General features: G+C 38.0%; 2 protein-coding genes across 2 annotated transcripts in view; both read right to left on the bottom strand.

Moving 5' to 3' along the window:
• LOC114361064 (kalirin-like) overlaps positions 1-435 on the bottom strand; it is a 92,015-nt gene extending 91,580 nt beyond the window's left edge. Inside the window, exon 1 of the mRNA XM_028315983.1 lies at positions 276-435. Within this exon, the coding sequence (XP_028171784.1) occupies positions 276-401 (126 nt within the window). The 5' untranslated portion in view covers positions 402-435. The remainder of the gene's footprint in view (positions 1-275) is intronic.
• A 1-nt stretch (position 436) lies between these two features.
• The window catches only part of LOC114361051 (triple functional domain protein-like), a gene marked incomplete at its 3' end in the record, with an annotated part of 52,140 nt that continues 29,243 nt past the window's right edge, over positions 437-23,333 (bottom strand). The window contains exons 15-16 of the mRNA XM_028315966.1: positions 2,159-2,318; positions 437-568 (exon numbers count right to left, since the gene is read on the bottom strand). Of these exons, the coding sequence (XP_028171767.1) occupies positions 437-568; positions 2,159-2,318 (292 nt within the window). The remainder of the gene's footprint in view (positions 569-2,158; positions 2,319-23,333) is intronic.

Here is a 23,333-nt window from a genome sequence, read left to right as displayed (position 1 = left end):
GTAAAATTAAAATCATTATGGATCAGTAAAAACCATAAACCAACATTTCCATAAGGTCTAACTAAGGCACTAAACTTACTACATATTCCTATAATACGCATCGTTCCCCAAACTTCAATACTTCAAACCATCATCAATCCAATCGTGTTTAGTTCATTCTTTTTTTATTTATAAGTCCCGTTAACCACAATATTGCGGCTCCGTGCGCTGCCGCTCGAGGCACACTAAAGCCACCCTCATGACCGTCAACCACCAGCCAACTCCGGTGATGTTACCTGGTAGGTGGCGTGCTGCATCCTGGCCACGCTCTCGTTGTGCGCGGCGAGCGCCTGCTCGGCCTGCTGCGGGTCGCGCGGCGGCTCCGTGCGCTGCCGCTCGAGGCACACTAAAGCCACCCTCATGACCGTCAACCACCAGCCAACTCCAGTGATGTTACCTGGTAGGTGGCGTGCTGCATCCTGGCCACGCTCTCGTTGTGCGCGGCGAGGGCCTGCTCGGCCTGCTGCGGGTCGCGCGGCGGCTCCGTGCGCTGTAGCTCGTCGCCCCACAACTCAAGGCGCGAGGACACCTGACGAATAGAAACGCTTTTCAAATGCTGAACAATCTACGGCTATGTTTAAAATCTAATTTACTATTTATTAATCCATCCCTAATTGGGCAGTCGATTTTGAAATTAAAACTTTTTACTATTGCATACATTAATATGAAGTATGCTCGTATTATGTCCTTAAAATTCATTGTCTTGCCTTCATTGCATAATCAAGAAAATGGTATAGTACATAATCATTACACAACAGCATGCGATAATTCGAAAACGAAAAGAGTTTATTTCCATTAACCATTCCATTTTTTTATTTCCTTTGTGTCCATTTTACCGTATCGTTCTATTGTCACAAACTAACATTAGCATATATGAACTGGTATTAATTATAGTATTGACTATCGGTTATTGGCAATGCTTGGTTGCCACCGTCACGTCCCATAAATACATAGTAATTCTGAACACTGCATAATGATAGAGAAAAACAGAATCGGCACACACGGGCTAACTTTTCCTCTGTTTTTATATTCAGTTTTTATTTGCGTAGAACTCATGGAGCGGTATTTACACAGGGTACTTGTAATGTTTGCTTCCATGAAACGAAAGACGGCGGCTGCAACTGAAATTAACCCAGCTTTCTTTGTTAGCACAACTTTTTTGTTTCATAAGCTTAACTCTATGCTGCTAGCAATATTCCCAACCAAGTAAAATATTATCGTCGAGGTAATTGGAACAACTGCGCTGATTACAAAATTATTTCAGACTACACTATACACAAGCAGCTACGGTTTATTTCGGAAGTACTATAGCTGTCAAAGAATCCGCTAAAAGGATTTATTAGACTACTAGCTGACCCGGCGAACTTCGTACCGCCTTAGCGTAGAGATTTTCTTAATATTTTTTCCGTAAGAACCATCCTTGGACTTCCACAAACATTAAAAAAAAAGAATTATCGAAATCGGTTCAGCCGTTCACACGTGATGCCGTGACAACGCGAAACGGGTTTCATTTTTATATATATAGATAAATAAAAGTTCTAGTCAATTTACAATTCAATTTTACTTAAAAGCGTTAGAATGACTTGTGCAACAACAAGTACAACGACGGTACTTAATAACCCATTTAAGTGACGTCCGGGAAAATTTACTGTAAGTTGTAATTTTAGTACCGCGTACAGGATTTTTCCCACCTATCAGTAATACAGATCCTGTGAAACCAGGATCTAGGACTTAAATGCTAATGAATCGCAACCAATGCAAGTGTGGCTAATCACGAAGGAAAGATGAAAATGGAATTCGACAAACAGCGCTGTGGTAACTGTAGACTAGAATGGGACCACACTTCTTTCCTTGCATTTTAAATAGGGTCGTTCTACAGTGGAAACCTGAATGACTTGACGATGAAGTGGTAGTGTTACCTCGGTTACGTCGCGTACAAAGTGCGTCAGATGGCGGGTGAACTCAAACCTGCGCTCGCGGTCGGACCAGACCTCCTCGAAGGCGCCTTGAGTGCCGGCGTGGGGAGTGTAGGCCTAAAGCCAATCCCTCTGTTTTGCCTTGGGTAATAGAGGCTCGTTCTGTAGTGGAGATTTGAATGAACAAATGATGTTGTATGTACCTCGAGTGCGTCGCGTTCAAAGTGCCTCAGCTGGAGCGTGAGCTCAAGCCTGCGCTCGCGGTCGGACCACAGCTCCTCGAGCGCGCCGCGGGTGCCGCGCAGCCGCTCCAACGTCGTCTCCACGGCGGCTGTGCTCGCCGCATCTGAGTCGCCCGACGATCTGCAAACAGAAGCAGAAAAAATACGTTTAATACCAAGCTGACATTACAAGACTTGCGTTGATGTTGGACTGAAATGGAGCGAGTGGACGCTGGGTGAAGTATAGGAGAGAGTTACTTCTGATTAATATCAATATTGTTGCCTAAACTCAAAACCCATTTGGGTGCTAAGTAAACAGATCGACTCGTGTGCTCTTATCTGTTGTTGTATAGAATATCTAAAAGGATAAACATGGTACAACTAAACCTCTGATAGTAATGATTTAGACAAGCGCCGTAAAGTCAGTCAATACTGCTTCTCATTTAAGATAAATTATAAATGAACTCCAGACACTTGACTTGAAAGTAATTTACAATTTTAATCGAAGATACTAGGCTTAATTTGGTCCCTGGAACTTAGGAAAAGACAGAAGTAAGTAGTATGCCAAAGTTAAACGAAGAGAGTTGAAGAAAGTACTACAAACCTCCATCGCAAACACTGCACAGGCGACTTGTGCCTATGGGAACGCCGGTGATATTTGAGCATTTTGCGGAAAAATGCTCATTTCACTGGCCGTCACACTTGTAACTGTCCAACAGTCGTTAATCGTTTCGTGTCACTGCACTAATACTGATTCTAACAGCTGCTAGTTAAAATAACGGGTACATTTTGAGTATTTTAAGGCATTTAAGAGAGCAAACACGTCGGGATGGTGATTATAGCGCGGCCGACCTACTGCAGCGCCGGCGCCTACTGTTATGTTACGGTTGGATAGTAAATAAGCTAATTCAACTCCTTCCACGTGTGTTGTACTTATCCATCTATCTCGTGCGGTAATTGCATCAACTCCCTCGCTTGTTTATAAGATGATAATTAATAAAACTCATTATGATCACCTTGTTTATAAACACAGCCCTCAATTCAATTGGACTGAACAATTCCTGCTGTCTATTCAAGCCACGAGTAAATGCAATAAACAGCATTTGTGACAAAAACATATTTTCTCATAAGTTTTCGATTTAATGATATAACAATATCTTTTCACTCTTGTAACGTTTGTTCTCATAACTGGTGTTGTGTGAAATATTTTCAATCAGTCGGAAATTCCGTTCACTGAACAGCAAAATGTTTTAAAAACAATTGTTTGTGATTAAGCAATAAAAATCAACGTTTTTCTGAACTCTACCTATGTACAGACAACAGCACGTCAACGTAACCACTGTGGGTTCTTGTACAGTTGTAATAGGGGCGAGATTGCAACAAAAATGGGTAACCTGATGTCCTGTCGTGTGTACGTGTGGGCGTGAGGAAAACCTCTGATAATAAAGTAAGGTTATGACTTGTTTTTTACTTAGTACTTAGTAGTGTAAACAGTGTAGTGTGCCACAGACCAGATCATATTCTTAGCTAGGAGCTAGAAACTGCAAAAATACATATAATTTCGAAAGCCGGCGCGGACAAGGTGCGCGGGCGCAACATCCCGTCGCTGTGACCGGTCGAGGCTACGACAAATTGCCGCGTATTAGCGCTAGGTTACATTTATCGCTGGCCAAGATGTACAAACCAATGATGATGACCCAGTCATGATGATCAAATCAAACCTATCATAAAAATATCGTTGAAGTTTCCTTTTCAAAATGTAGCTGGGAAAACCAACCAACTATTGAATTATTGGAGCTAATTATAATTTTAATAAAGTCTAAGTCTGACAAATCATGCTCTTTAGTTTTAAAATGCACTCTGTCAGCCAGCTCAAATCACGCAGCCATAACGTTGGCAATGACAGAATACACCAATCTACACACTCGAGTCTAAATTGATAAGTCAATTAAACATGTTCAACCAAAACATCGACTGTCTGGTTTTATCACAATTGACGACTTTGTCTAAAAAAACACGTGGATAGATGTGGTAAACACGAGCGCCACAAAATGAGTTCTAATAAATATCTGAAAAGGCCGATTAATTTAAGAAACATGTTCAGCAAAAAATTTTGAAGATAATTGCAAGGCTCATTAAAGTTACAACCAGCTAGGCTAGTGCTATCCCATATAGGTTCTCTCTCAAGCACGTAAACAGTAAAAGTAGTCTCACAACCTTTTGACCCGCATGTAGCAAGCAAGCTTCATTTGCCATGCAGCATGCAAGTCCAGTTCGTGCCGCGGCGCACACGGAGATTCCACTCAGATGGGCGTTTAGATCGCCATCGGCAATAAATAAAATATGAAACGCTGAAAATCACGTATGAGATGCAAGCATTCCGGGCAGAGGCAGTTTCTAGTGGCGTCGGAGCGCGGCGCATTCCTCGCGCGTCGGCGGCCAATCGGAACCGAGAGATATCCGACGCCCGCGACGCCACTTTTATCGACCATTAGAAAATCTGGGGGCACGGCAGTGCCCCCACCAAGTCGAGCAAAAAAGCGGCACGGCCGTACCATCCTTTTCTCGAAGCAATTCAGGCCATTTTCGACCGCCTGTAACTTCGTTGTGGATAAAACTAGAAGGCTGAATTTTCATTAGCTATGCAGGCATTGTAAAGACACGGTATATTTAAAATTTCATTCAATTTGAACCAGTAGTTTAGGAATTATAACGGGTCAAAGTTACTTAATTTTGTCACTCACTGACTGACTCACTGACTGACTCACCGATCATCAAAACTCTAAGGCACTTCTAGCAGACCTAGAAGCTTCAAATTTGGAATATAAGTAGTGTTTGGTGTATGAATCAAGGAAAAACTAAAATATTTGGGGGCACGGTAGTGCAACCGCCAAGTCGAGTAAAATTTTTCAATTTCGGTCCAGTTTTCTAGATACATAACTGCTGTCTACAAAATACAAAAAGAAATGAGAACCCATCAAAAACAATACTTGTCAAAAAAACCAAGTCTCGCAACTCAGTTGTTCTACGGTAAAAAGTTGTGAGATCCATGTAATACCAAGTCCAGGCCAGGAAATCTTTAACGTTTTACATAAATATATTGACTTGGCCATCGCATGAAAACACGTGTAAATTAAATTATTTAGTGCGATGGCCAAGTCAATAATTTATGTAAAACTTTAAAGATTTCCTGTCCTGGACTTGGTATTACATGGGTCTCACAACTTTTGACCGTAGAACAACTGAGTTGCGAGACTTGGTTTTTTTGACAAGTATTGTTTTTGATGGGTTACATTATCACAAGATATTTGACTAGATTCTGAATTATGCTTTGTTATGTTCTAGTCACTAGAACATAACAAAGCATAATTAATGTAAGCATTTGTTGGAAAGCAAACATACCTACGTTCCCCAACAAAATTACATAGTTACAAGAGATGAGCCTCGTCAATTTAACCCTTAATTACTCGCATAAAGAATCTTACATAACTGCTCGCATGGGGTCACAGATGACCCCAAATTGTGTGAGTAGTTTTTATTACATACTGATTTTTATAAGTAAACGAAACTATATTATTATAAAAATGCTTTATTTATTCTTTAATATCTATGAGTAATAACATGAATTTCTTACTAATTATACGAAAACAAGCTAAATTAAAATAATTGTCAATAATTAACAATTTGTACTTAGGTATACTGAGATCAAAGGTAAGTATTTTTTTAGGAACTCTCCGAATCATTCTTGTTACACTGTTGACAGTATATTTCAGAGTGATCATTGCACAAATCTTGTACATTTCTTACATTTTCGATTCACTTGATTGTGCGGAGGATTGTTCGATCTCATTAGCGCTATCATGATCACTTTTTGTTATTTCATCTAACTCTGGCTCAGTACTCTACCCTCCAACTTCTTCTTCATCAGAAACATCTTCCAACCATTGCACAATTTGCTATTTTTTCCTATCTCTACTAACTCTGAAAAAAAAAGACAAAGTAGTAGTAAAACTGAATTTATCAATATTTTTATTGTTTAGAGCTGTAAAAACACATTTATAACAAACATTTATTCACTGAATATACAATAACACAAATATTATTCATAATACACAAAATAAATACATAAAACAAAAAACTTACCTCTTCCAAAAAAGTTACGTAATTACTCGCATGGGGTCACCACTCAAGAGCGCAGCGACGCATCCTTCCACTCCCGTGAATTAGTCGCTATCAAAATACAAACTAAGACGTGTTTTATGAAGCTACTGGGGGCGCAACCCATCAAAAACAATACTTGTCAAAAAAACCAAGTCTCGCAACTCAGTTGTTCTACGGTAAAAAGTTGTGAGATCCATGTAATACCAAGTCCAGGCCAGGAAATCTTTAACGTTTTACATAAATATATTGACTTGGCCATCGCATGAAAACACGTGTAAATTAAATTATTTAGTGCGATGGCCAAGTCAATAATTTATGTAAAACGTTAAAGATTTCCTGGCCTGGACTTGGTATTACATGGATCTCACAACTTTTTACCGTAGAACAACTGAGTTGCGAGACTTGGTTTTTTTGACAAGTATTGTTTTTGATGGGTTACATTATCACAAGATATTTGACTAGATTCTGAATTATGCTTTGTTATGTTCTAGTCACTAGAACATAACAAAGCATAATTAATGTAAGCATTTGTTGGAAAGCAAACATACCTACGTTCCCCAACAAAATTACATAGTTACAAGAGATGAGCCTCGTCAATTTAACCCTTAATTACTCGCATAAAGAATCTTACATAACTGCTCGCATGGGGTCACAGATGACCCCAAATTGTGTGAGTAGTTTTTATTACATACTGATTTTTATAAGTAAACGAAACTATATTATTATAAAAATGCTTTATTTATTCTTTAATATCTATGAGTAATAACATGAATTTCTTACTAATTATACGAAAACAAGCTAAATTAAAATAATTGTCAATAATTAACAATTTGTACTTAGGTATACTGAGATCAAAGGTAAGTATTTTTTTAGGAACTCTCCGAATCATTCTTGTTACACTGTTGACAGTATATTTCAGAGTGATCATTGCACAAATCTTGTACATTTCTTACATTTTCGATTCACTTGATTGTGCGGAGGATTGTTCGATCTCATTAGCGCTATCATGATCACTTTTTGTTATTTCATCTAACTCTGGCTCAGTACTCTACCCTCCAACTTCTTCTTCATCAGAAACATCTTCCAACCATTGCATAATTTGCTATTTTTTCCTATCTCTACTAACTCTGAAAAAAAAAGACAAAGTAGTAGTAAAACTGAATTTATCAATATTTTTATTGTTTAGAGCTGTAAAAACACATTTATAACAAACATTTATTCACTGAATATACAATAACACAAATATTATTCATAATACACAAAATAAATACATAAAACAAAAAACTTACCTCTTCCAAAAAAGTTACGTAATTACTCGCATGGGGTCACCACTCAAGAGCGCAGTGACGCATCCTTCCACTCCCGTGAATTAGTCGCTATCAAAATACAAACTAAGACGTGTTTTATGAAGCTACCGGGGGCGCAGAGGAAATCGGGCCGCGCCAAGTGCTTCATATTTGAATCCGAAAGTGCTTTGACCCCATGCGACTAATTAAGGGTTAATTTATAAAAAGCTACTTGTATATTATTTGCTTTCTTGGCTTAATAACGTAATTTCTCAATACACAAGCCCATTATGCATTGTCAATTTAGTTTTCATTAGAGCAAGTCCCCCCAGCGAACGAAATATGAATACTACGGTTGTTTTGCAATCGAGTGCAATAAAGACGGACCAATCGCAAATTGTTAGGAAGACCTTGATTGCTTCACTTATGTGGTTTGACAATCAGCGCATCCCTTCCGCAGCCGCACGTAGGAGCAGCCGTTGGAGCTTCATCCGGCTTACTACTGTTCGGTTACGACATTTTTTGATTCAACTTGATTTAGTTCTTTTTTTTCGTTATTAATTACAAAACGAACGAAACGATCGTTTGGCGGTTACAATTAAAGATAGATTGTCAATAGATTTCTCTTATATTATATTGATATGTTATTAGAAATTTATTAACAATCTGTCTTTAAACCAGTGGTAAACTAATAATAATTATTAACCACTTAATAAGTCCAGAGGGATGCGTAAACTAAAAGCTCATCACTATCTACGCTGCGTATCGCTTTGCTGTAGCTGTAACCGTTCGATACAGCTGTAAAAAATGGGCACCCGACAGTTAAGTGCATTTTAACTGTGCGATGAATTTTATGAGCATCGAACACATAAAAATTCTGCTCATGACGCTAACAGTAGCCCTCAAGAAGGGGCCTAGCTGTCCAACAATTAGGGCTCAGTGGTAGTTTTATGGGCAGTTAAAACGCATCCATCGGCGGACATTTTATATCCGGTTTTATAGGCGCGGAGCCGGGATTAAAAGTTATACAGCAGGCGCCTTCCTGCTCGCCACTCACCCACTACTACTTACAAATAATAATTTTCCCCAATGAGCACTTATTATGGTAGCACCAAGTCTACTTGCTCCTTTTTCCACAGTATAATTACAGATTTTAAACAATTCTTCAATAAGACTACTAGAGAAAATGCAATTTCAAGATGTATGTGATAATTCTCTCTACGTTAGCGCCGTCTTAGCACACCTGAATTTTAATTTACACTCCGTCGAGTGGAACTGTAATTTCTTAAAATAAATAACAAGTTTATTATTTTAATAATTCTGTTTCCCGGAACTTGCCAATAACAATAAACTAGAAGAACTCAACTTATTGTTGACAGCGCGTGTCGATAGGTATCGAGTTTGTGTGTATCAACCACACGAAAACGTCTATCGTTGGAACTTTATCGGTACTTATCATAGATTGTAATTTTGTCAACATAGAACGTGATAGAACCGAAACAGTAACGAGACTCATAAAGCAACAGCAGATGAGTAAGGCCGACACCATCGCGGTGCACGCCGAACGAAAAATATTATCATTAAGAATTGCGTATGCGCCGAACGGTGACCATTGTCTCGGCCGACTTGTCCGCGTACTTTTTTGATAAACACATACCGCACTTGCATTCTGCTGCATTGTCAGTTACGTCAGCACAGACCAAGGACATCAGATACGAATCAGTTAAGACAAAGTGACGAGCCAAATTGCGCCTAAATAAAGCACGCTAGGTCCCCGGAGCGCCTTAAAGGTGATGCCACGTGGCCCACGTGATACGCTATAACATCCTCTTGTTAGTGAATAGAAACAAAACATTCGTCTTTGTATATTTACTCGTTTTCATATTCTACAATTTACCCGTATCAGTTGCTATCACAACCACGTATGAATACACAACAGTCGTAAATAGTAGAGCATAAAATTATAATGTTCTCTCGTTAGTTCCTACCATCAACGCGCGAGCAGCGTCCGTACAACACAAAGCACAATTTGGATTACGTTAACAATATTTGGGTGATGGTTTGATAAAAGGCTATCATACTACAAGGCTCAAGTTATGCAGCTTGTAAGTTAGCACAATGTAGAGGCAGTAAAGTATTAGAGAGGTGTGCGCGGACGCAGATGCGCGAGCACTTTCACGGGACGACACAAGTTGCGTGACTCGCACCCGCGCCATGCCCGTGCCTTATTATGAATGTATGCAGTGCCAGTCCGCGGCATGCTATGGACATGCCAACAATTCATACAAACAGAAATTGAAACTATTGGCGTTAATTTGCTACGCATCAACATTTGTCTCTATTTTATTAGCTGTGCGCTGCACGAATTTCCTTTGTTTTCCACTACTTGATTGCAATTACTGACTTTATCATTAGTCATAATCAAACGGTTTCAATCAAAGCAATTCATGCTGTAAAAATAGTTTTTAAAGATATCTATGCAATAACTTTACATGAAACGAAAGTAGTGTAACGTCTAGTGACTAGTGACTGAGTTCTGATACTGTATGAAAACATTACAACGACATTAAATTTTAAAACATTATTTTGTGTGTATCTACTGAGTGCTTTGTTATTTCTTGAGAGATTCTTAATATACTGAAGGCTGACAATAGGCGCTATCGTAAACTTTCTCTATAGTCTAATAACCGATGAATACAATAATTACGTGCGAGACAATAGTTCCGCATCTCTAATTAAAGACTGCATGTGGTTGCACTGTCGATACTCGTGTCACTGGGAAATAGGAACTGGTGGGAAAAGAAACACGCAGACGTCACTAACAATACAGCATGGCTCAGGCGATGCAGGCGATGACAGATTGCCGCTTAACGTATTAACAGTGCAAATTATGTGATACTATTTGCAATAATTTACATGCAGAGAACATACCACAAAACTTTCTTCTATCGATGTTGGTTATTCAACTACGTAACAACGCAAACTTGACAGGAATCACAATTGAAATGACTATCTGTTGCTTTATTTATTTACTTGCCGACTCGGCGAACTTCGTACCGCTTATGCGGAAAATAAGAAATAATGTGGGATTGTAATTGAGCCTATTCAATACAAAATTACAAACAAACAAATCTTTCCTAGATAGTGTAGATGTAAGAATTTTATTTGCAGTTCAATAAAAGGTAAAGACCTTAAATGAAAAATTCACTAGCTAGTACAACGGATTCAAAGAAAAACCACGTTATTCAAACCGCTCTGAACCAAAAATGTGTAGGTACAAATGAATTCTTCGGAGAATTTTCAGTGCGTAACATGGAGTTCCTACGAAAGATATCGGCAACAAGAATTTAATAACGTCGGCAAAGTCTGGGAGGATACAATACACATTCGCGTTACTCCCGTTATTAAAAGTTGCAGGAGCGCACACAGGACTCTAAGGTCAATTGCGAGGGAGGGCATCCCGACATGAAGGGGACTCTTACCTACACACAAATAAAACTTCGTAATCTTACGGGGAAAACATCATTCATCCCCAATCATGCTTGCATGTTTAAAAACTAAGTAAAAATATGTGAATACGAAAATGATTCTTTTATACAGGGTGTCCCGTAATGTAACGTCAAGCCGGAACTGGGTGTTGAGGCAAGTTATGCTGGTTATCAGAAAAATATAAAAAAAAATCTATGTGGCATTTTGTCAAAATTATAGGCATTTAAAAAAAAACTAAAAAATCTACTCCCGGTGACGGTCTTTTTACTCGTGCTGCCACAAATCTTCACTTTTTAAAAATTTTTTTTTTGTTATGTAACCCTGAATAATGCTTCTCTAAATTGTTATCAAAATTACAAAACCAGCTGCTCCAGCTTGGATGAAAAAAATACATTATTCCCAAAAAATTTTTCAAAATAAAAATTTTGCCTAGTTTAAACTGACTGTACTGAAAAAAAATTGTACTACGCGAGTGTGGCAAGTGACGTCATAATTTGGCGCATTTAGTAAGGATTCCAAAATGGTATAACACTTGGTAAATTCTTGCTGTGATTGTCGACAATTTTTGGTTTTTTGGAAATAATCCCGTTTTTAACTTTATGTACCTTGGTTAAAAATTATTATTCTAATGTGCCCAAAATTCAAATTTCTGTGACTGACTACCGTACAGTCAGTCACAGAAACTTTTGTCATCATGACAGTAATTAGTAGTTGACATACTGTGACAAAAGTCACCCGTGCGCGCGCGCCCTTACTACCTGCTCTGCCTGCACTTGTACTTGGTAACAGGGATAATAAGGATACAAACCAAGACAAAGCAGACTTGTTTGCGGACCATCTAAAAAGTGTCTTCAAACCAAACGCAACACTAGACGACTCACCGGAACAATTCGCTGACCACATCCTAGAGCAAGACTTCCAAATGGACCTTCCCCCTAGACCTGTTTCCCCCGCGGAAGTCATAAAAACTATTAAACGCCTGGATAGTAAAAAAGCACCTGGCTACGACCTTATAACTAAAGAGGTATTGCTGGAACTGCCGAGAAAGGCTATTGTCTTCATCACCATCATCTTCAACGCTATGCTACGAATAGGGTACTTTCCGGGTGCGTGGAAGGTCTCTGAAATCATCATGATATACAAGCCTGGCAAAGTGATAACCGAAAAAACATCATATGAGGGTGACGCCACCTCTGAGTTCCAAGAGATTGACGCCGGGGTGCCACAAGGTTCTGTTCTCGGCCCCATGCTCTACACGCTGTTCACAGCGGACTTACCGCTGACGCCGGGGATAACTACAGCTACTTTTGCAGACGACACCGCTATATTAGCAAGTAATAAAGATCCAGAACTGGCATCAGAGAACTTACAGAAAAGCCTCAACAATGTAAACGAATGGCTTCAAAAATGGAAAATCAAGGCTAGTGCTGCTAAGTCAGTGCAGGTGACATTCGCCCTAAAAAGAGGAGACTGTCCACCTGTAAAGTTGGGCCAATGTACTCTACCCCACAGTGACCATGTTAGATATCTTGGCTTACACATTGATCGTAGACTAACCTGGAGGCACCACATCAAATGTAAGAAGCAGGAGCTTCAGCTGAAGTACAACAGCCTATACTGGATGCTAGGAAGGAACTCGCGACTCTCCTTGGACAACAAACTCCTAATATACAAAGTTATCCTTAAGCCCATATGGACTTATGGTTTGCAACTATGGGGCAGCGCAAGCGATTCTAACATAAGTATACTCCAGCGCCAACAAAACAAGATCTTGAGAACAATTGCACAAGTACCATGGTACATTACCAACAACGAAATCCACGAGCACCTTGAAATGAAAACAATAAAGGAGGAAATTCGGAGTATGGCAATTAAGTACAAAGAGCGGTTAATCCATCATCCTAACGAACTTGCTCGCCAACTTACCATGGACCAGTATGTGAGACGACTGAAACGTCATCATATCCTGGAGCTAGAGGATCGCCAGTAGATCTGGGCAGCAGATGAGTTGATGCTTCCAATGGGAAGCCACTCCGCATGACAGCATCAAGGAACAGATTTGCTCATAGTCTTGGGACTGATTGCAAATGATCACAGAGAAAAAAAAAAAAAAAAATATTGACAACTTGGCATTATTTTCTACTTCATTTATCATCAAAAAACTATGAGATTATTCACTTTCGAAGTATCGAAGTAGCATGACTCATATTGTTTATTTATTTAGGTTTTTCTTTAGCCTTTTTAATTTATACACTAATTTATTGATTCATTTTTGGGAAATTGAAATTTGGGATAATATTAAGAAACTCATAAAACAATTCAACAAATGATTCTACCATGAACCGATATATGACTAATTAATATGATGCAAGTAATAAAATGTGCAGAAGAACGCAACATACGCACGGCACGAAACAATAGTACCGTGGGAGCCAGCTTCGCTACAAACTAAACTGCTAGAGAGATGTAGCAATGAAAACAACAGATAGGTATGTTTGCCGAGAGCCGCATGAATAGAAATTATTGAAGATTTCTTTCCCATATGGATAGGTATGACATTCGCTAGGTAGCGAGCTCAGCGCAACAATGGGAACTATTTGTCGAGAGGGTATTCAGCGGGGACAATCGTGTTGCATATACACGGAAGCGTGGGCCCGAACTCCCGCCGCACCGGGATCGAGTCCTTATCCATAACACCGGAAACGGCGATTGTGAGACAATTTGATTCACTCTCGGAGACCCATCAGCTATTGTTGGCGGCTTCCCGACACTAACTGCTCCAAATGATCACTGAGCGCATAGGTGGCCTGTGGACCAATACATTTGACCGTGTACAACACGGCTGAGCATCGCAGCCGTCATTCAAGTGTAAACTTTACTATCAACTCAATAACAATTACACAACAATCGTTAAAATATTATGCAATGAAGCAGAGAATTCGCCTTGCTTCTCGTAACTGGCGAATACTGTTAATAATTGATTTCATGCGCGACAAAAGGCTATCGAGGAATAAAATACTGAAACAGTTTAATCGGAACAATGCACAAATGAGGAGCGCAGCCGAGTTAAGGGAAGAATGTCAAAGTAGCGTCGGCGTGGTTGCTCGCTGCACAAATATTGGCCGAGACCAGCCAACAGCCATCTAATAAAGGGGACATTGTGGAGACAATTGCAAACAGTCACATCTGTTCAATATTCCACGCGCTATAGGAAGAATAACATGGCAATGTTATCTCTCAGTAAAAACAAAAAAAAACTTCACTTTTCACGAGACAAAATTTAGTGGGTAATGAAGAAGTAGCGATTAAGTTAACCAATTGAAATAAATAAATAAATAATAATTGGTCACAGTTAATTAATTTTCATGATAATATTTTATCAAATTGACAATCGCGATATTTTACGACGGAAGGCGAACGTTCATAATATTTCTAAAAAAACATGTCATTTTCATTAAAAATTTGATGAATGATTTAAAGATTGCGAAACGTCATTGTTAAAGTAATCAAGTTTGTTGTAAACTGTGTATGTGTGATACTGAATAAACATGTTTTCTTTCTTTCTTTCAATAAATAAATTTAATAAAAAATATAATATCATAATCATATATTTTGCCTTTCTTTGAACTTTATTTTCAAATATTAAACCCCGAGAAAAAAATAGTGTTATTGAATCATTGTGATCCTACTAATACCAATTTGAAATTACAGTCTTATACGAATTGACCAATTAGTGTGTATGATTTCAAATTTTGATTTCTAATTGATGCTTTGAGTTTTACTGTCTTACAGCTACAAAAACTTTAATTCGTGAATCAAAAAGAGGCAATAGACACTATTGCCATATTTATAATGAGATGCGATCAATTGCTGGTCTCCGCCGCACATCAATGGGGATGGGCGTGACCTCCGTTCAGAAAGAGGTCTAAATGCTGAAACGACGAAGAAAACGAATTCCTGGAAAAGTCTATATCACAAAATAACTATTATCGTCGTTTCCATTTCCAATTAGAAATAAGCAATTTATTGACATCAACGTGGACCTACTTATAACTGTCATTACCGTTATAATGTATAAATCGTCCTCATATAACTGAAACACATCTCTTGGGACCCGCTCGCATTCTAAATGTCGACTTATTGGTATTGGGCACAATAATTGTTTTCTTGCTATAGATTACTTAGCAATAACTATATTATTATAGCAGTTATTTTGCTGAGTCATTCAAGAGTTTCGCTTAAAAACACAATATTCACATAAAATTACAATAAAAACCACATTACAGCAAATCAAAGATCAATGCATTATATGCTTGACAAGGATTATTTTATTTATTTATACCTAATTGCACTAGAAAGTGTTAAATCGGCTTATTTAATGCCTTAAGGGGACTGGTAGAGAAAGCCTTGTAACTATTAGGTGGCAGAAAAGATTAGTGACGGCGTTTTGCGATGCATGTACAATTAATCTGTATAATTTAACATTTTTGTCTGCACTGTTAGCTAATGGAAAAATTGATTGTGAATATTTTACCCGTTAGAATAAAAAATGCATAACATAAAATGAGGCATATGTTTTTGCTACGTCGAATGTGTCACAATCGCGACCGCGGCCGGCAGCGGTCAAACAACGGGCCAAATATGCGTCGTCAAAACACCCAATAACAAAACATTATACACAATTGGGATGATGACTCGATAATGAAATAGAAATTTTAGTCCGTCAGGCAGATAATAAAGAAATATTGGAGACGTATTTTTTCATAATTAAAAATAACAGTACTAATCCAAGTTGAAATGTCGCGTGACGTAAAATATCTACATAATCATTTTCTTATTTATCTATCTGACGGATAAATAATTACAATTTTGTAATTCAACCTATTGAAAGAAATATTAGTAAAATTTTCATATATCGCATGGAGAACCGTGTGAATCTAACCGGGAACTACGAAATCAGTTGATTACATACCTCTATTACCTACCTAATTTACTCGCTCACATGAAGGGCATATTGCTAATGAATGTCGTATATTATTACTATGTTCAAATATACGGGAAATTCGTAACACAATTAGTATATCAGTGTACAGTCACGGAATGAAAAGGTTCGTCAGTTTTCAAATTGATTCCTTCAACGAATCGCGAGCACATAATACCTTTTGAAACTATGTTACAGAATAATCTCGAGTTAGAGAAAATAATCTTTAACTGTTCGTCAGTAAAGTTCAAAATTATTCAGATCAAAGTTGTTTGACAATTTATCTTGTCAAGAAGATTATTAAGATTGATAAACTAAAACCTTGTTGGTTCAACCTGCCATTATTATTTCTATTAAATAAAAAAAAACTATTGTCAATTGCTCAATGTAATCATTGCATTGCACTGATGGGATAGAAAAATAAACAAGCAAAACCTTATTCGTTAGCAAACGTCATATTTATTTAAATGTTAGCAGCACTGTTTCTTGCACTGTTATGTTGGCAGGTTTGACTCTTACAGTACCCAGTGCAAGCGAAAACCGACACTAAGGTGACGAACCTTTTCATTCCGCGACTGTACATTAATAAATTAACGATGAATAAATAAATCTTCCAATATTAATCGCTAACAAACCCCGACTAATTACACTTGCCTTGCTATAGAACAGACAAAAATGCATAATATTTGTAAGAATATTGCAACAATGATACTAAAGTTAATCAATGTGAAAGTTTCATACAGTTATTAGTATGTTTTCTGCATTAAAGCCGTTTTCATCGGCGCAGGAGATTAATGACATTCTAGTCTAGCGCAAAGAGCACGCCAACATGTTTAGATGGACAAGTAGCGTGAAGTCATGCGGATTTTACCTTTTTCGCTAAGTTTACGAAACCAGAATTTAGATTACCAATACTAAATTGTGACATACATGCTTAGTGAACATTCCAACTTATATGATTACTGAGCCATTAACTTTTGGTATTATTTTCGTGAAAATCGTTCAGCATGATTGACACTGTTCATTTCCGCATTATAACCAATCTCGGGACCTCAGTGCTCGTGCGAAAGAGCCTGCTCATTGCATGTTTAATTTCTTATTTACCAAACCTATCATTGGAAAGTGTGTGTAAGTGTCGACTTTGTACAAACAGTCGTAATTTTCATCGTAATGCCATAGCTCAACTATTAATTTAGAAAAATACACCATTATTCATAACTTCATTCATGCACTATTAATAAGGAATGTATGACGCAAATATGTAAAAATTATAAACATTTATGTTCTTAGTAACATTGCAACGTCATACTTAATCCAAAATCGATTACGCCTGAGTTTCATAATTTGGAGTCATGAATTGTCGTCGCAAATTGCAATTCACGCGGCCAGGGGTTACTAGGTAACCTCATAATGGTGGTTATGGCTTTTCAATTAATTTACTATGCACTTAGAGTCAGCTTTATCATACAATTTCTAAATGTAGGCATACCCATTTAGGGAATGAAAATGCATTCAACCCGTCTCTAGATTCTGGCGTGACTGGACATTATTCCAGTGTTAACTTTAAATTACCGGTTTAAAAATACTTTCCATTCAGAGGCTCGTAGTAAGATTATCGCACTTACTAATTCATCAAAGCGTTTAATGCAAATAACCTTACAGATTTCCTTATTCCCTTGAAGTTGACGAACAGCTAGACGGTAGCTTGTCTTACCAGCCTGTGGAACTAGATTCTAATTTCCATGTCTGATATCTTGCTTAATCTGAACCATGCTTAAGGTTGAGCTCCATCTATATCGGTACAAACCGGTAATAGCGTCTCAAGCGTAAATGAAAACCGCATCAACAGCCTTTGGATTTCCTGCGCCGCAGACATGATGAAAATCTCTTAGAAATCCGACGGCGCGTCAAAGAGCCTCTGTATAATGACCGGAGCATACAGTTGATGTATTAAGCGAGAACCCCCGCCGTTAAATAAAGCACCGCCGATTTGGGGTGCCTCAGCCAGTCGGCGGAAATTCAATCATGCGCTCCGATCGCAGATCCATTGTCGTCCGCGAAAATTAACCACATCGTTGTTAGACCGTGACGTAAATTATCATTTTTCTACATATTTACGTTACAGTTTAAAGACTATAACAATTTACTGCCGATATAATGAAAACATTGACGTAATATTTTCCAGCACAGAGATCAAGTCATTGGATAAATATGTAGATGACATTATATTTTTATACCCCGTAGTAAAATAGTAAAACGTCCGTTACTATGATGTTGCTGTTGCTTCTTCAATTAGTAATACATATAACGCAAACCGGTAAACAATCTTATGTTCATAATAGCGTGACAGATGGACACAGCAGTACAGCACACATAATCACCATCGCTTCGTATTGAGAAAGAACTTGATTATATTGGAATAGGTATTAATTATTTTTTTTACATTCGATTTAAGTTTCCAATTGGCGCGAAACGACGCGACGATGACTTAAATCGCGAGCGCGGAATGGACGTGGTGCCACGCTGTTTTCCAAGCGCGGACTGCGCTCGCCGCGCGGCCTCCGGCCTTAGACCCATCCGAAGGAAACACGAGAGGAGATATTACAAATTTTAATCTGTCAAGTTCCGAAACGGAATGATAATACATCCTGTCCTGTCCTCTTATGAGTATTTATGTATACCGGGGTACGGTTAGAGACTATTACAATTTTAAAACACTAGACTCGAAGTCATTGAATTTACAACTAAGTCTAAAGTCAGATCACTTACGCCAAAATGGACGCTTGATTTAAATATCCAACCCAAGGACTTAAAACTGATTGCAATTCAATATAGTTTTTTACAGTCTATATTCTTAAGGTCCAATTCATGTCAAGAACTTCAAAGGGTGTCACGCTTGCATTAATGTGAAGAGGAGCTTGAAGTGCGCAGTGTATGCTTAACTAGACTACTTGGTGTTTGATGTCAGGTGCTACGTTATTACGCTATTAGTTGTTATGACAATAGTAAAGATGTTGTTTGTTCACCCACACTCACTCACTACCTACAACACTTAATATAATCATGCACCATGCATCAGTCAGAATATCGTGATAAGTAGCGACGGATTTTCCTGCATAAAAATCAAAATGCAAAGAAGTTTTCCATTCCTTTTTCCCAGATTCAGCTGTCATTTCTACTGTAACAGTTGCGACTTGCGAAGAACTTAATAGAAAGATAACTGAAATCTTCTAGCAAAAATGGTTTGTTCGCCAAGATAGTTCGTAACGTCGCGCAACAATACAATGTATCGATCGCTTCTTCACTACATCCGTGCCATAGGTACATAGTTCATAGACTAATTAATACACCCAGGTGCACTGCCAAACGCAAGTTACAATCTATACATCGGTATCAATTTTCAATTAACGAATGAATAATATTTGCGTTAGGTACAGGAAAACGGGTAGACTTCGCAAACAAATAAAAGGGGCACTATGGGCAGCTTTTGTGCTCCCCCCAGACTGCATTCAGATCAAACTGCGCCGCTGCTAAGTGCCTTTAGGCGTTCGATGGAAAACACTTTATTGAATGTTTTTGAAATGGGGAACTACAAAGAGTTAGACTCAATATTCGGGACTTATTTTTCTTTTCTGTTCTCTATTTACCGAGATTAATTAATAAAACGAAACACAAGTACCTATTTTGGGGAAGGGTTTATGAATAGTCTCGTGTTTACTTTTATTTTCAATAGGAATTTGCATGAACAATTAGTGCGAAGCTGGGTAAGGTTACATAATATTGATGTGCAGCGGAAGCGTGGAAACCCTAGACTGCATCCATATTAGGTGAGATGTAGTCAAATATTTGCCTATAGTCTGAAACATAACAATAACACGATGACTCGAAATATTTGTTTGATATTCATAATAAAATCATAGGAATGCTTACACATTACAAATGTTTTATATCTTCTATCATGTGTGAGGTAGACTTTGCGAGCTACCGACCGTGTAACGTTTAGTTTATCGTTACTGATGATATTAATCACTTATGTTTATATTTTTTTTATGAGACATCATTTATTTGTACACACGACAGCACATCAGGCAACCCATTTTGTTGCAAACTCGCCCCTATCACAACTGCACAAGAACCCACAGATGTTACGTTGACGTGCCGTCGTCTGTACAAAACGCTTCACATGGTAAAACGATAGCAAAAACATAAATTCTGATACAATATGGTTAAATAAACTGTGTCCTGATATTCCCCGTATTAGACGATGTATACTGTTACGTGTTTAATAACAGAATAGAGTAATATCCGTACTAATATTATAATTGGAAAGCACTTAACTTGGTCTGCGAGTTGAAACCTTACTGCTGAACTAAATAGAATTTTGCTATAAATATCATGTCACTTAAAAGGCACAAGTAATTGAGAAACAGGGGATGAAAATAACGAACTTTTTGCTAAGCTTTTCATAATAAATAGTGTTTATGTTCAGAGGAACAACGTGCGATAAAGCTTTCTATGATAAATCGAAATACCCATGGGCTAAGCCGCGGGCAGAAACTAGTGTTGATATTCGTCGTCTTGTTGAATATACGAAGGGTAGGCTTAATTCTAAACGCGATCTTCTATGAATTAACCGCCTATCCTATGTAACTGTGTTTAATTTATATCGTGCATATCATATAATTTACATGTAATCAAATTGCTACTGCAATATCAGGATTTATTACACGGATTTAATCAGCTACTGAAATCTCAAATATATTGTTTACAGCAATACTTGTTGAGTAGAAAAGGTAAACTAGTTTAGATAATACTTTTTATGCAGCCGTAATTTAGTATCGCTTTATCGGGTACCTTATTTTCAGCCAATTTACTGTACTAAATAAGGTTTCAACATGTACAGTCATACGTCAAAAAGATACTACTACTATCTATGGTTGACGCAAAAAATGTTGGCGCCTAGATTTTTTTCTAAAGACGCCTGTCGCGACGTTTGCTTATTCTAAATGGGCACGATAGTCTCAGTCATCCCACAGGAGTCGACAACTTTTCCTGTTACGGTAAACAGGTAATGCTGGGGCTGAATCATTTTATACCGTGAAGAGATTATGCGGACGCTGACGACTTATAGTAGTCACCCTCGCATTGGTATAAAAAATAAGTCGAGCTTATAAGTAGAGTACGCTTAGAGCGGTCAATCAGAATATAAATGAGGTTTAATATTCTAATAGTCTTTAAGTACGTCACCAAAGAGGTAAATGTAAGATGAAAGGAGTGAATGATATTTATTTATTTATTTATTTTTATTTTATTACGTATACAAAACAGGACAATGTCCTAACCAATACAATAATGTGATATTCACATAATCACGCGCCTTATTTATAATAAATTGGTCAAGATTTCTATTTTGATTCAGAGCATGTCTAAAAAGACATTATATTTCACTGGTACCGTACTCTTGTAAATTGTAGAGCTTTGAGCTAGCTTTTCTTTCACTCTTGCCTTGAAGAGGCCAGTTGTGTATTCGTTGGTACGTTGGTTTACTAAGATAAGAAATAAATATTACTGCAGTGGGAGAGCTCAGTAGATAACCAACAAATAACGCATGGCAAGTTTGCTGGGACCGTCGAAAAGGCAAGTTTTTCACGCACCGGGCAACAGGTTGCGCGCGCGACGAATTCTTGAACCTTACATGGAGCGGCGGGGTATTTTTATACCGCGAGGTTAGAAGCAACCGGTGTGCGCGGTGCACTACGGGTAATTAGATTGCAACCGGTAATCAGTTAATATTCAATACAAACTTAGCACAATTACACGTCTTCGTTTCTTTTATTATCGAATATCTTTTGAATTCAATAACAAGCTAAATGAACGAAAAGGCATTCTAAATAATTTATCCAGCAGAGACAACATCTCGTTATACATTACAATGTTGATGATACTGACAAATTTCTCTTTAGACACAGACTATTAAACAACCCGCATAACAAACTGACAGAATCTATTTCACATTTTTACGTTCATAAATTAAGAGGACGTTTCACGATATGATAGTTAATCGGTAATTACAATCGATCATCCGGTAAGAGGCGTAGCTCGAATAACGCATCTGGCGCACTACATATCTGTGTTGCGTGTAGTGTGCATTTTCACTGAAAACTGAGTAACGCTCCAGTATGCGCGGTACAGGTAGAAATTGGGTCGCATACCGTTGTGTAACGTCCCGTGAGCAATACGACATCGACGGTGCTGTGCACGTAGTCTTCGTATTAAAAAACGTATGCCACGGCACTGGCGAAATATAATAAGCGCCGTTGTGTCACCCCGACCGTGCCAGCAATTTGTAGAGACGAAAGACTAACTCGATAACCTAACTGAAAATACTAACACGATTTTTCCCAGTTCAGAAAATCCCGAATACAATTAAATGTGTTAATAAAAACCATTGCTTGAGTATAACAATATACGTCTGACCGGAAACGTTGGAAATCTGCCTGGGGCGATTTTGGTGCGGTAAACTACATTTTAGAATATTCCTGAATCTATTCAGCATGCTATTGTTTCACTTTGTGTAATGGAGTCCAATGCTACAATGGCTATACGCTAAACGGAGAAACTAGTTCGTTATAAAATTAATTTCCCAGTTAGCCGCAAAGTTGCGCCTGTGTTCACACTTCGCTTTGTAGATATATATGTTACGGTTAATGTGATAAATTGAAAATTATTAATAATAACCGGTTATTATGAATAATTACCGACAGTCGCGGTAAAAGTGATAAATATCACATTTAACAGTGATTATTTAATAATTTAACCTTAGTACTAACAAATTTCATAAAAGAGAACAACATCTTGTGTACGTACTCGTGTACAGCCAAACTTTTAAACGTTTTGATATCATATATTAATATAATTTGGCATAATGAGTTTGGAATGTTTCTTGTATAATATTACTTGTCCATGATGCCTATAACATAATGTTTTGATTTAAAGTGAAAAATAGGTTAAGGTGCGGCGAGGGTGGCCCTTGGGCCACCCCTAAGCCGCCTATTTAGTTTTATACACACATAAATGACCTCATATTAATCACATTTACCAAATCATGCGGTAATTATTCATAATATCACTTTGACCGTAACATACACACAATAATAGTCGCGGACTCGGCGAACAGTCTATAGAGAAACTTTTCAACTGAAACTTCGCTGTCAACTGACCACATGTATGTTCAACTTGG

This window comes from Ostrinia furnacalis, unplaced genomic scaffold, assembly GCF_004193835.3.
Source record: "Ostrinia furnacalis isolate ACB-3 unplaced genomic scaffold, ASM419383v2 OfSCF5400, whole genome shotgun sequence".
Classification (NCBI taxonomy): Eukaryota; Metazoa; Arthropoda; class Insecta; order Lepidoptera; family Crambidae; genus Ostrinia; species Ostrinia furnacalis.
Note: the sequence above shows the minus strand (reverse complement) of the source record. Positions and strands in the feature narration are given on the sequence as shown.